We start from the raw sequence: 14,690 nt of genomic DNA, 5'->3' as shown, positions 1-14,690 counted from the left end.
TTTTTCGGCATCCTCCTCACAGCACACATGCCCACCCAGCTTTGTGTCGTCTGCAAACTTGGAGATATTACATCCAGTTCCCTTGTCTAGATCATTAATATATATTGTGAATAGCTGAGGCCCAAGGACCGATCCCTGCGGTACCCCACTAGTCACTGCTTGCCACTTGGAAAAAGACCCGTTAATTCCAACTCTTTGCTTTCTGTCTGCCAACCAGTTCTCTATCCAAGTCAATAGCTTGCCCCCAATCCCATGTGCCTTAACTTTACACGCTAATCTCTTATGCGGGACCTTATCGAAAGCCTTCTGAAAGTCCAAATACACCACATCCACTGGTTCTCCCTTATCTATTTTACCAGTTACATCCTCAAAAAATTCCAGTAGTTTAGTCAAGCACGATTTACCTTTTGTAAATCCATGATGACTTTGTCTGATCCGGTCACTGTTTTCCAAGTGCTCTGCTATTACATCTTTTATAATGGACTCTAGCATTTTCCCCACTACCGATGTCAGGCTTACCAGTCTGTAATTCCCCGTTTACTAGGAAGAGGACATTGCCAAAGCTATTATAAATAAGGGAGGTTGCTGGGATATTGGATCAGATAAAAAATAGATAGAGGGGGTACAAGAAAGGCTGGCGGTAAAGTGGCTAAGTCACCCAGTCCAGATGGGACACATCCTAGGTTACTGAGAAGGGTAGAAATTGTAGAGGTGTTGGCCACAATCTTCCAATCCTCCTTAGATACAGGGGTGGTGCCAAAGGACTAGAGGATTGCAAATGTTACACCCTTGTTCAAAAAAGCAGGGGAGGATAAACCTGGCAATTACAAGCCAGTAAGTTTAACATCTGTGGTGGGGAAGCTTTTAGAAACCGTAACACGAGAAACTTAACAGCCACTTGGACAAGCATGGACTAATAGAGAGCCAGCACAGATTTGTTTGACTAACTTGATTGAGTTAGTTGATGAGGTAACAGAGGGTGGATGAAGGCTGCGCAGTTGATGTGTATATGGACTTTCAAAAGGCGTTTGATAAAGTACATGATAGGCTTGTTAGCAAAATTAAAGCCCATGGGATAAGAGGGACAGTGGCAGCATGGTACAAAATTGGCTAATGGATAGAAAACAGTTGTGGTGAATGGCTGTTTTTCATATCAGCATTAATGACTGACTTGGGGGTATAGTGCACAATATCTAAATTTGCAGAGGACACAAAACTTGGAAGTATAATAACCAGTGAGGAAGATAATAGACTTCAAGAACAGATAGACAGCCTGGTGGAATGAGCAGACACATGGCAGATGAAATTAAATGCAGAGAAGTGTGAGGCCATACATTTTGGTAGGAAGGTTGAGAGACCATACACACTAAATGGTACAATTTTAAAGGGGGTGCAAGAACAGACACCTGGAGTGCTTGTGCACGTCTTGAGACGTGCACAACAGGTTAACAGTTAAAGCAGCATATGGGATCCTGGGCTTTGTAAATAAAGGCAGAGAGTACAAAAGCCAGGAAGTTATGCTAAACCTATATAAAACACTAGTTTGGCCCCAGCTGGAGTATTCTGTCCAATTCTGGGCACCACACCTTAGGAAGGATGTGAAGGTTTTGGAGAGAGTACAGAACAGATTTAAGAGAATGGTTCCAGGGATGAGTGCATGCAGCATGGATAGACTCAAGAAGCTGGGGTTGTTCTCCTTGGAGCAGAGAAGGCCAAGAGGACATTTGAGAGGTGTTCAAAATCATGAAGGATTTAGATAGAGTAAATAAAGAGAAACTGTTTCCAATGGCTGAAGGGTCGATAACCAGAGGGCACAGATTTAAGGTGACTGGCAAAACAAACATAGGCAGCATGAGGAAATACTTTTTACACAAGTGGTTAGGATTTGGAATGCACTACCTGATGGGTGGTGGATACAGATTCAATAGTAGCCTTCAAAAGGGAATTGGATAAATACTTGGAGAAAAATTTGCAGGATATGGGGAAACAGTGGGACTAATTGGATTGCTCCTTTGAAAGAGCCGGCGCAGACTCCATGGTCCGAATGGCCTCCTTTTGTGCTGTACTTTTCTATTATTCTATGAAAGGTCTAGTTCATCAGCAAGTATTTGCTGTTAAATCCATTTCAAAGTTTCTAAAAACAATTGCTAAAATGAACAAAGTTACAGCACTTTTTAAATACTAAGCCACATCACCTCTTCAACATTGGAAGCAGTCTTTGCCGAAGTTTCCATGAAAATGAGGCCATGTTCTCTTGCAAAAGCATCCCCTTCTTCCTTCTTCACTTCCCGTCTTGACTCCAAGTCACTGCAAGGAGGAAAAAAAATCCAAGTGTTTGACAACATTCAAAATAAAGCAATTCATGTCTTTTTTTCCCCTTTTGTATTCCCTCCTAAAGATGCCAACTCATGTTGGCATGCAATTGCATGGGCATTCTATGTGTGTAGCCAAGACAACAAGGAGTAGACAGCCACTCAGCAGTTGATCCCGTTATTCTGATCCTCTCAAGACATCTACACTGATAGAATATCCAGCAGAAATGCAAAATGTGGCTATTTATAACCCCTTTATCTCAGGATACAGAGGCCAACACTGGCATCCTACCATCACCCCATCTGAGATCAGCTAACACTAACAGCCAAATCTGGGATTGCATGGCTCAGAGCAATCCCAGAAAATGATCCAATTATCCAATGAAGCACTAGAGGATGGATATTCTGTTTAATTTAAAGAATGACTAAATTCAAGGGAGCCATTTATGATATTTGCAAGCACAGTGGCCAGGGAGATAACCAAGACCAGGAAGTGGGTGTACTTGGTACACTTTCTTTGCATCCTTGAGATTACAGAAACATTAATAAAAAGCACAAAGCTATCCCTTTGCTTCAGTTAGATGCCATTAAGTTTTTGGTATTTTGCCACTTGGGTTGTAAATGCTTTAAGATACCTTTACAGCCACAATTTCTGATCATGTTCTTAATTTCCAGTGGTGATTATTTTAGTTGCAACTCTTCCACAAGTTTCAAAAGTAATGCATCTTTTTCCCTCTCCACAACCAAATTCTCCTACTGCAGGATCATTCTGGAGGGTAGACAATCTATGGACCCGAGTGGCAGCAGCACTTATACTGAGCGGGAAGCCGAGACCAGCGCAGATCTTATTGGCAGCAGCACTGAGGCGCCAGCAGTTAAACTGAGCAGCAGCAAGAGGATAAAGAGCAGCCCGAGATAGACCTGAATTAAAGCAGCAACAGCAGCGAGAGGATGAAGAGCTGCCAGAGATAGACCTGAATTAAAGCAGCAGCTCCAATTCAAAACCAAAAAATCAGTGACATCACAGGAGAGCAGGTAGGTGATTGGTTGGTGAGTTTTACAGCTTCTTTTGCTCCAAGTTAGGGAAGGTGGTTAAATTAAGTGCCGAGAAACTGCAACTTGCTAGTACTTAAATTAATAAGTTAACCTAGATAAAATAATAAAACTATCAACTGAATAAAAGCTTTAACTAATTAATTAACAAATCAAACAAACAAGGTTAGAGATGGCAGGGCAGGTTGTAACTGCAGCATGTGGGAGTTTGTGGAGAGCATCCTGATTTGGAGCAACCACATCTGTAGTAAGTGTCTGCAATGCGAGGAAGTTTGGCTCAGAATTGTTGAGCTGGAGTACAAGCTGCATACATTGCGATGCATCAGGGAGGGGGAAAAGTTACCTGGACACATTTTTCCAGGAGGTAGTCACACCCTTTAGGTTAAGTAGTACTTTAGAGTTAGTCAGGGGCGGGTGACTGCAAGTCAGGAAGGTATGGGGACCCAGGATGTAGTGATGGAGGAGCCCCAGCCCTGGACCTTGTCCAACAGGTACGAGGTAGTTGCTACTTGTATGGATGCGGAAAATGACTGCAGGGAGGAGGGGAAAACTGACCACAGCACCATGGTACAGGGGCCATCCAAGTTTTTTTTCTTGTTTTTGGGGGGGGGGGGGGGGGGGGGGGGGGAGAAAGAGAGAGAAGGAAGGAATGTGGTGGTAGTAGGGGACAGTATAGTCAGAGGGATAGCTACTGTTCTCTGCAGCTGCAAAAGACAGTCTTGAAGGCGGTGTTGCCTGATCAGGGTCAAGCAGATATCTGCTGACCCTGGAGAAGAACCTGGAGTGGGAGGGGGAGGTTCCAGTTGTCACAGTCCATGTAGGAACCAATGATATAGGTAGAACTAAGAAGGAGGTTCTGCTGAGGAGTTTGAGGAGCTAGGGTCTAAATTAATAAGCAGGACCTCAAGGGTAATAATCTTTGGATTACTACCTGAGCCACACACAAATTGGCATAGGGTCAAGCAGATGAGAGTGTTAAATGCATGGCTCAGAGTGGTGTGGGAAGAAGGGGCATCAATTCACAGGGCACTGGCACCAGTACTGGGCAAAGAGGGAGCTGTTCAGTCAGGACGGGCTCCACTTAAACCGGGCTGGGACCAGCATCCTGGTGAATCGAATAACTAGGGCTGTAGATAGGGCTTTAAACTACAAAAAGGAGGGGGTGAGGTGACAGGAAATTTAAAAATCTAAATAAAAGGTCAAGGCAACAGAGCAGTGTAGCGATTTGGGTAAAAATAAGCAGTGTGACAGGAAGGGAGAGAGAGTTTAACAGTAGCAGTGCAGCAGAGATTAAGGTCAAAGTGAGGAATAATGTTAAAAAATTTAAATTAAAGGCTGCAAAGGGATATAGACAAGTTGAGTGAGTGGGCAAATACATGGTAGATGCAGTATAATGTGGATAAATGTGAGGTTATCCACATTGGTAGGAAAAACAGAAAGGCAGAGTATTATTTAAATGGTGATGTACAAAGGGACCTGGGCGTCCTTGTACACCAGTCACTGAAAGCAACCATGCAGGTGCAGCAAGCAGTTAGGAAGGCAAATGGTATGTTGGCCTTCATTGCAAGAGGATTCGAGTACAGGAGCAAGGATGTCTTATTACAGTTGTACAGGGCCTTGGTGAGACCACACCTGGAGTACTGTGTGCAGTTTTGGTCTCCTTACCTAAGAAAGGATATACTTGCCATAGAGGGAGTGCAGCAAAGGTTCATGATTCCAGAGATGGCAGGACTGTCGTATGAGGAGAGATTGGGTCGACTAGGCCTGTATTCACTAGAGTTTAGAAGAATGAGGGGATCTTATTGAAACGTATAAAATTCTGACAGGGCTAGACAGACTGGATGCAGGGAGGATGTTTTCCCTGGCTTTGTGGGGGGGGGGGGGGGGGGGGGGTGTCTAGAACGAGGAGTCAGTGTCTCAGGATATGGGTGGAAGTCACAACACCAGGTTATAGTCCAACAGTTTTATTTGAAATCACAAGCTTTCGGAGCGCTGCTCCTTCGTCAGGTGAAGTGGAGAGATGCATAAAGACACAGCTTATATAGTCAGAGAATAATGCCAGATGATTACAGGTAATCTTTCTAACTGCCATTTATCACACCTCAGCAAAGAGATAATCACAGCAATCAAAGGCGTGAATGGTGTTTAATGGCAGAGCAGGCTCGAACGGCCTACAACTGCTCCTATTTTTCAATGTTTCAATGTCACATTAAGTTGAATATAATTAAATAGGCATTTGGTAACAATTTTTGCTTAATTTCCTCACTAGTTATATGCATCCCATTCATATTTTTGTCCTTCTCGGGAAGTGAGCCTGGAAGGATGTACAAAAGCACCTCCAAAGCATCTGACGAAGAGTAAACGTACTGCATCCATTGTGCCTCATCACAACCCTTACACTCACCTCTCAATGCAGTGGTGCTTAATGTTCAGTTACAGGACTGGCTCCAAGGGGAATCCAACCAGGACGTGGAGTGAATTCACCAATTATATCCAAACAACTGGCCACGTGAGCTACATGAATTACATGCAAGAGTCTCTGCAGAGGTCAACAGCTTTGACATTTGGAAGTTATGTCATTACTTTTGGAAGGTTTAAGTTGGTACCAATGACAGCAGGAAGCCCCCCATATAGCATGGCCATAGCATCATTGCAGCAAGAACAGCCTGCGCTTAGAGCAAGGCCGTCATTTCAGAAAGCAATTCTGCCTCAAAAGGGGAACTGCCCCCTGAAACTAAGATTCAGTTTTTAGCCTTTACAGCTGAATCGCCTTTTTTTTTTTTTAATTCAGAAGAGAATTCCCAAATGGGAGCCTTCAGCTCAAAGCTAAATTACCTTCTGCACCTAAAAACTGGGAAAAGTGCTTCAGCACTAACAAATGCCTCAGCAAGCCAGGGTAAGGGCACCCAGGGTCTCACACACCACTCCAGCTTCATGCAAGGGGTCAACACTGCAAAAGAGGTCCCTCTACCCACAGGGGCCAGGAGGCCCTCCAGAAAGAAGGACGTGGGACCAGATCACCAAATCCATCATGAGGCACATTCCTAGCTTCATCTCACTCCCTTAGTGGAGACGGTGCTGGCCATTCTTGGCAGGGGCATGGTTTAGCCCTTGCCTTGGCAGGGCTGAAAGGATACAAGATGCTGGAATCCTTATTAGGGTATCCTGCTTCTTGCATGCACCTTGTTTGCCCACCCTCCTGTCACCACAACTCCACCCACCCTGGTGCCCTCCTCATTTCACACCCAGGAAATGCAGCCTGCCCAGCCACTGGTTGGCCAAGAGGAGGGAGTGGTGAGTGAAGAAGCAGCAGCACAGTCACTTGATTTGACACTCCCAACCACCAGCTCAAGGTTGACCAGCAAGGCTGTTTGCAGTGTCCCCCAATGAAAGTCATCAGCCTTCCACCAGCCATGCTGCAGCCACTGGGGTAGCACTGTGACATCAGTAGGATAAGCAAAGGCATACACAGAAGACAGTCACTAGGGGAATGCACATGGGTGATGAGTTGATTTTTTGATGTAATATTGGATGCATATATGGATAAAGTTCTTTTGGAAAGTTTGCTTTGTGGTGGCTTTCATTTCCGTATTGTGACCAAGAGGGTGCCGTGATGGCCAGTAACAGAGGGAAGGTAAGGGGTGGGACAAATGTTGAAAGGGGAACTGGGGTTGTGTTCACTGGTACCACAGGCAGATGATTCCATCCCAGATATCCCGGCCAGAAAGTGGCTGTCTGGGTTGCATCCTCCTCTTCTGCGTCCGGAGGTTGTAAATTGGAAATAAAAGCAGAAAGTGCTGGAAATACTCAGCAGCTCAGGTAGCATCTTGACCAGAGACGTGAACCATTTCTCTCTCTCCACAGATGCTGCCTGACCTAAGTATTTCTAGCATTTTCTGTCTTCAGAGGCCTTCCTTTATCAGAGGCCTTGCAAGCATCCAGCAGTACTCACTGCACACGTAAAAATCTTCATGTATTGCACCAAGTCACTAATAAAATTTAAAAAATCCAGTCCAAAAGCTTAAATGCAAACTTACCTAAAAGATGTGCATCCCTTTAAACAGTGCTGACGGTGTCAGTTAGTCTGCTAAACGCTCGCTTTTCAGAGCGAGCTTAGGACCCAGCATTGAACTCAGCGCTACGGTACAAGTTCGCAGAGCGTGGCATTAAGTCGGCATCCCCATTTGCAGCTCCAGGACCAGCGCTATTGACATCGCCACGACTTTCACCAAAATGGTGGCTGCCAAGTCCCACGCCAAAGGGGGGCATTAGAGTGGCTGCTGCCATTTTTTGCCAGGACAGCAGCGCAAATGGGTGGTGCAAAGGTAGGGAATTTCTAGTCCCAACATGTGGCTGCAAGACATGGGTAAGAGGGAGAGACTGAAATTCATTGACCACTGCAAGACTTTCCCTGGGTAACACAAGCTTTTCTGTAAATAGGATGGATGGCCTCCATTTGAATTGGGTGGTGCTCCTAGACTAGCGAAGAACATTGAGACGTAGTGTATTTGGATTTTCAAAAAGGATACAGTAAGGTGCCAGACAAGAGGTTACAACACAAAGATAGGGCTCATGGGATTGGGGGTAATATATGAACATGGATTGGTTAACTGACAGAAAACAGTAGGAATAAACAGGTCATTTTTGAGTTGGCAAGCTTTAACTAATGGGGTACTGCAAGGATCAGTGCTTGACCTCCAACTATTTACAATCTATATCAATGACTAAGATGAGTGGACTGTATCCAAGTTTGCAGACGAAACAAAGTTAGGTGGCAAGGTAAGTTGTGAAGAGAATGTAAAATAGGCTGCAAAGGGATATAGACAGGTTAAGTGAGTGGACAAGAACATGGCAGATGGAATATAATGTGAATAAGTGTGAATTTATCCACTTTGGTAGGAATAATAGAAAAGCAGAATATTTTTTAAATGGAGAAACTAGATGTTGGTATTCAGAGGGACCTGGGTGTCCTTGTACACGAATCAAAGTTCATGAAAGTACAGCAAGCAATTAGGAAAGCAAATGGTATGTTAGCCTTTACTACAAAGGGATTGGAATTAAAAATACTCATTCATGGAATGTGGGCGTCACTGGCAAGGCCAGCATTTATTGCCCATCCCAAATTGCCCTCAAAGATGGCGGTGAGCTGCCTTCTTGAACCGCTGCAGTCTGCGTGGTGAAGGTGCTCCCAGTGCCGTTAGGGAGTGCCAGGATTTTGACCCAGCGACGATATACATCCAAGTTTGTGACTTGGAGGGGAACTTGGAGGTGGTGGTGCTCTCATGCACCTGCTGCCTTTGTCCTTCTAGGTGGTAGAGGTTGCAGGTTTGGGAGGTGCTGCTGAAGAAGCCTTGGCAAGTTGCTGCAGTATATCTTGTAGATGGTACACACTGCAGCCACTGTATGTCAGTGGTGGAGGGAGTGAATGTTTAAGGTGGTGGATGGGGTGTCAATCAAGCAGGCTGCTTTGTCTTGGATGGTGTTGAGCTTCTTCAGTGTTGCCGGAGCTGCACTCATCCAGGCAAGCGGAGAGTATTCCATCACACACCTGACTTGTGCCTTGTAGATGGTGGCATGGCTTTGGGAAGTCAGGAGGCGACACACTCGCCACAGACCTGCTCTTGTTGCCACAGTATTTGTGTGGCTGGTCCAGTTAAGTTTCTGCTCAATGGTGACCCCCAGGATATGGATGGTGGGGGATTTGGCGATGGTAATGCCGTTGAATGTCAAGGGGCAGTGGTTAGACACTCACTTGTTGGAGGTAGTCGGTGTCCAGCACTTGTGTGGCGCAAATATTACCTGCCAACGTATCAGCCCGAGCCTGAATGTCGTCCAGGTCTTGCTGCATGCAGGCATGGACGGCTTCATTATCGGAGGAGTTGCGAATGGCACTAAACACTGCGCCATCAGCAAACATTCCCACTTCTGACCTTATGTTGGAGGGAAGGTCATTGATGATGAAGCAGATGAAGATGGTTGGGCCTAGGACACCACCCTGAGGAACTCCTGCAGTGATGCCCTGGGGCTGTGATGATTGACCTCCAACCATCTTCCTTTGTGCTAGGTATGACTCCAGTCAGTGGAGTATAAGAGTGCTATTATATAGGGCCTTGGGGAAACCACACCTGGAGTACTGTGTACAGTTTTGGTCTCCTTACCCAAGGAAGGATATACTTGCCTTAGAGTGCACAATGAAGGTTCACTAGACTGATTCCTTGGATGAGGGGATTGTCCTATGAGCAAAGATTGAGTAGACTAGATCTATATTCCCTAGAGATTAGAAGAATGAGGTGATCTCATTGAAACATGTAAAATTCTTAAGGGGCTTGACAGTAGATTCTGGAAGGATGTTTCCCCAGCTGCAGAGTCCAGAACCAGGGGTCACAGTCTCAGAAGGGGGTCAGCCATTTAGAACTGAGATGAGGAGAAATTTCTGCATGCAAAGGGTTGTACATCCTTGGAATTCTCTACCCCAGAGGGCTGTGGACACTCAGTTGTTGAGTATATTCAAGGAAGATCGATAGATTTTTGGATACTAAGGGGATCAAGGAATATGGCAATAGTACAGGAAAGTGGAGTTGAGGTAGATGATCAGCCATGATCTTACTGAATGGTGGAGCAGGCTCAAAGGGCCTACTCCTGCTCCTATTTCTTAATGTTCTTAGAATGCAAAGTAAAACCATGACAGTGACTAACTGGTCATGTACGAGGATTAATCAGACTTGAGCAGAAATACATTGACAAATTAAAAAAGAAAACTCCCAAAAATAGGGATAGGTATCATGGAGTTTAAGGTACTTAGGATGCAGACTAAATGACAAAATTGAGAGTTGGCAGAAGTTCACACATCTCTATAAAAGTCAGTAGACAAGTTGACAAAGCTGTTTTACAAAAGCAAAGAGGTAATAGAGACAAATCATTGGATAGGCCATAGTTTGAAAAATTGCATTGAGTACCTTACCTTAAAAGGAGGTCAAGGCCATGGAGAAGGTGCAGAAGGGATTCCATAGGATAGCAGGGATGAGAAGCTTTAGTTACAAGACGACAAGAGAAACTGGGACTCTTCATTAGAGCAAAGATGATCAAGAGGAGATCTGATAGATGTTCAAATTAAGGGTTTTGGCACGGTTAGTCCCAACCGCTTCTAACTGGCACATTTGGCCGGTATAACGTCTGAAGATAATTTATTTTCTCTCCCTGTATTTTCTCTTTCTGCAAGGAGCTGGCCACATAATCTGATTTCCAGCCACTGCAATGGGAGTCGATCAGATGTCGATGAAAAGCGTTATACCGGCCATTACATTAATCTAGGTGGACACTTCAGTGCAGTACTGAGTGAGTGCTACACTGTCAGAGGTGCAGTCTTTCAGATGAGACATTAAACCAAGGCCCCATCTGCTCTCAGGTGGACATGAAAGATCCTATGGCACTATTTCAAAGAGCAGGGGAGTTATCCTTGGTGTCCTAATCAATATTTATCCCTCAATTAACATCACAAAAAATGATCCCATCATGATCGCATTGCTGTTTGTGGGAGCTCCTGTGTGCTAATTGGCTGCCACGTTTCCTACATTACAACGGTGACTGCACTCCAAAAAAAAAAGTACTTCATTGGCTGTAAAGCACTTTGAGTCGTCCAGTGGTCGTGCAAGGTGCTATAGAAATGCAAGTCTTTCTTTCCATTTGTAAAATAAAATTCGTTCCACATCGCAGCAAACTAAAAGGCTGGAGCAACAACATTTGGAAAGGCTCTTGCAGGAAGAAGCTGTATCTTTTTCAATGTCAATGATTGGAGTGTAAAACCTGTGGGAATTTGATTTGGGAAGAAGATCAGAGTGCAATAATGCAAAGTATACCAAACTAGAAGAAAGGACTGGATACAGAGGTGGATTTAATGAAAGAGAATCTGAGAGGTGTGCACAGTAAGCATAGCTGTTTCTGCCCAAAATATAAGCACTCAAGACTCTACAAGCAACAACTTTGAAATAGACGCTAATACAAATGAATAATTGCTTTTTGGCCAATATGAGCGAATGTCCTATTTAAATATGGGCATATTAAGTAGTGGGGATGAGTGAAAAACTATTTCCACTGATCAGTGAGTCATCAAAATGAAGAGGGGTTAAGAGATTAAGAGCAGTCACCCTGGCAGCTCCATCATCATCTCTCGCCAAACTCACCAACCTTCTTCCCATTCACACCACCAAACACTGATCTCTGCCAGATCAACAAATCACTGCTCGTCTTTACATTTCCCTTTAGAGTGTCCACTCAATAATGGGAAAAACCTTTTCCATTCACAATCTCATTGCAAATTATATTGACATCCTGGCATGGACTTTAAATTTTCTGCCTCATCAATGAGCCATGTTTCAATGAGCTTTTTGTTTGAGAGTCCCAGTTACAGCTGTGTTTATTTATCCTCGTTAAATATCAGCTTCCGAAAATGTATTACAGGTAGACTATCCCTTATCCACAATTTGGAAACCTCTAGTGGCGTATTTATTGTCTATATTTATCCCACTATTTAATTTACCAAATTATTACTGTACAAATAAACTAATACTATTTATAGTCTTTATTTATCCCACTCTGAATATTCATACGGTTCACTGCAGAAATATTAATGTGTTTGCTTATGGGGTGCTGCCCAGACCCCCGCTAGGGTGTTACCCATAATACCATTCTGAAATCCGAAAAATTCCGAATTCCAAAAAACATCTGGTCCCAAGGGTTTCGGATAATGGATATTGCACCTGTATTCTCAAAGGAACTTTCTGGGGAATGCATGTCTCTTGTCCTAGATGAAATTTTATTTACTTCAATACTGGTTGCAGCTGCTCTGATATGATACAACTTCACAGGGATTAATCAAATCAGTGGCTTTATTTGACAATTCCAGTCACTGCACTTGCAGAATCACCAAAGTTTAGAAATAAAGTCAGAGTGCTGGCTTTTCTTTTTAAACTTAAAACATTCTATGGAGCTACACAGTCAAAATTACAGCTCCAAAATGCCAATACAGTAAATAGAATCTTAGAATCATAGAATGGTTACAGCACAAGGAGGCCAATCGAGCCTGTGCCAGCTCTCTGCAAGAACAATTCAGCTAGTCCCACGCGCCCTTTCCCTGTAGCCCTGCAAATTATTTTCCGGCAGGTACTTCTCCAATTCCCTTTTGAAAGCCATGATTGAGACTGCCTCCACCACCCTCAGCAGTACATTCCAGATCCTAACCACTCGCTGCATAAAAAAAGTTTTCCCCTCACGTCGCCTTTGGTTCTTCTGTCAATCACCTTAAATCTGTGTCCTCTGGTCCTCCACCCTTCTGCCTATGGGAACAGTTTGTCTAGAAACCTCATTGAACACCTCTCAAATTTCCTCTCCCCTCTGCTCTAAGGAGAACAACCCCAGCTTCTCCAGTCTAACTACGTAACTGAAGTCCCTCATCCCTGGAACCATTCCCGTAAATCTTTTCTAAACACTCTCAAAGACCTTCATATCCTTCCAAAATTGCGCTGCCCAGAATTGGACACAATACTCCAGTGGAGGCCGAACCAGTGTTTTATAAAGGTTCATAACTTGCTCGCTTTTGTACTCTGCCTATTTGAAGCCCAGTATCCCATATGCATTTTTGAACCGCTTTCTCAACCTGCCCCCTTCAACGATTTGTGCACATATACCCACAGGTCTGTGCTCATGCACCCCCTTTAGAATTGTACCCTTTAGTTTATATTGCCTCTCCTTGCTCTTCCTACCAAAATTTATCACTTCGCACTTTTCTGCGTTAAATTTAATCTGCCACGTGTCCGCTCATTCCACCAGCCTATGTCCTCCTGAAGTCTATCACTTTCATCTCCATGCTGCCACTGTCCCTTTTATTCCATGGGCTTCAACTTTGCTGGCATACTCACTATGTGACACTTAATCAAATGCTTTTTGGAAGTCCATGCACACCACATCAACTGCATTGCCCTCAACCCTCTGTTACCTCAACAAAAACTTCAATCAAGTTAGTTAAACACAATTTGCCTTTAACAAATCCATGCTGGCTTTCCTTAATTAATCCACACTTGCTCAAGTAACTTAGTTTTGTGCTGGATTATCGTTCCTAAAAGCTTCCCCACTATCAAGGTTAAACTGACTGGCCTGTAGTTGCTGGGTTTATCCGGTCACCCTTTTTTGACCAAGGCTATGACATTTGCAATTCTCCAGTCCTCTGGCACCACTTCCACATCCAAGGAGGATTGGAAGATTATGGCCAGTACCTCCACAATTTACTTCCCTTAGCATCCAAGGATGCATCCCATCATAGTTCAAAAACTGCTCTTAAGTAAAGTCAGTTCTTTTGAAGCCGGTCAGCTTTTGCTAGCTTGGCATACATGTTAATTAAAAATTTACCTTTTATTTCCAATAAGCATGATGACCATGTTGGAATTGGAATGCTGGCGAGCATCTTCTAACCAAGTTGTCAAGTGATTGAAAGTGTCCCTTCTGTGAAAAAATTGTTATACGATAGAAAAAAAGTATGATTAAGCCTCACCATTGAACAGCATGTTCATATATTTAATTTATAACTATAAGTTAATTTTCAAACCCTCAACACTTTTCTTATTCCTGCCCATTTCTAACCTCCCCGTCATCAGACAGGTCAATGCCAAACTCCAAGCCCACTTCTCTAACCATTCCTGGTGTGAATTCCTTCAGTCTGATTTTCATTCCATCCACAACAGCTAGACAGCTTGGTAAAAGTTCACATCAGACATGGCTACAACAGCATGCTATCGTTCACCAACCATTCTGTGGCATTCATCATGATATCCTCCGCTGTCTCTTCTGTGCTCCCCCATCTCTACCCTAAAACTCCAACTTACCTAGAACTTGGTAATTGTAATCTCATCTCAGCAGTCCTGCATTATCCCGTCCTCAACCACCTCTACTGGCTCTCTACTCCCAGGCACATTGACTTAATCTTTACCTAGGTTTTCAAAAGCTCTATGGCTTTGTTTTGCCAGCCCTATATCTAGTATGCCAACTCTTCTAACTGGTCTGCTGTATTCTCTTTCCCTACATCACTCCCCGGTAGAGAGAGTTTTCAGTCACAATGCCCTGCCTGTTTTCAAAAGCCTCTCCAAAGCCCACTTCTCAAAATATACCTTTGGCCACCTGCCTAACTGCTCTCCCAGATTCTGTTCAGATATGCCTGACTCCTGTAAAATACCATAAGAAATTATGTTATGTAAAAGGCACTATGTAAAAAAAAGTGCAATGATGAAAATAACTAACTAAAATGTTCACACATGGATTAATGGCATTAACAACTTA

General features: G+C 43.8%; 1 protein-coding gene across 1 annotated transcript in view; it reads right to left on the bottom strand.

Annotated features, from left to right (window-relative positions):
- Positions 1-2,159: 2,159 nt before the first annotated feature.
- The window catches only part of LOC147080906 (ras-related protein Rab-2A), a 37,334-nt gene continuing 24,803 nt past the window's right edge, over positions 2,160-14,690 (bottom strand). The window contains exons 4-5 of the mRNA XM_085981036.1: positions 13,767-13,859; positions 2,160-2,307 (exon numbers count right to left, since the gene is read on the bottom strand). Of these exons, the coding sequence (XP_085837162.1) occupies positions 2,175-2,307; positions 13,767-13,859 (226 nt within the window). The 3' untranslated portion in view covers positions 2,160-2,174. The remainder of the gene's footprint in view (positions 2,308-13,766; positions 13,860-14,690) is intronic.

Source organism: Somniosus microcephalus, unplaced genomic scaffold, assembly GCF_052327205.1.
Source record: "Somniosus microcephalus isolate GS21.2 unplaced genomic scaffold, FLI_Smic_1.0 scaffold1025, whole genome shotgun sequence".
NCBI lineage: Eukaryota > Metazoa > Chordata > Chondrichthyes > Squaliformes > Somniosidae > Somniosus > Somniosus microcephalus.
Note: the sequence above shows the minus strand (reverse complement) of the source record. Positions and strands in the feature narration are given on the sequence as shown.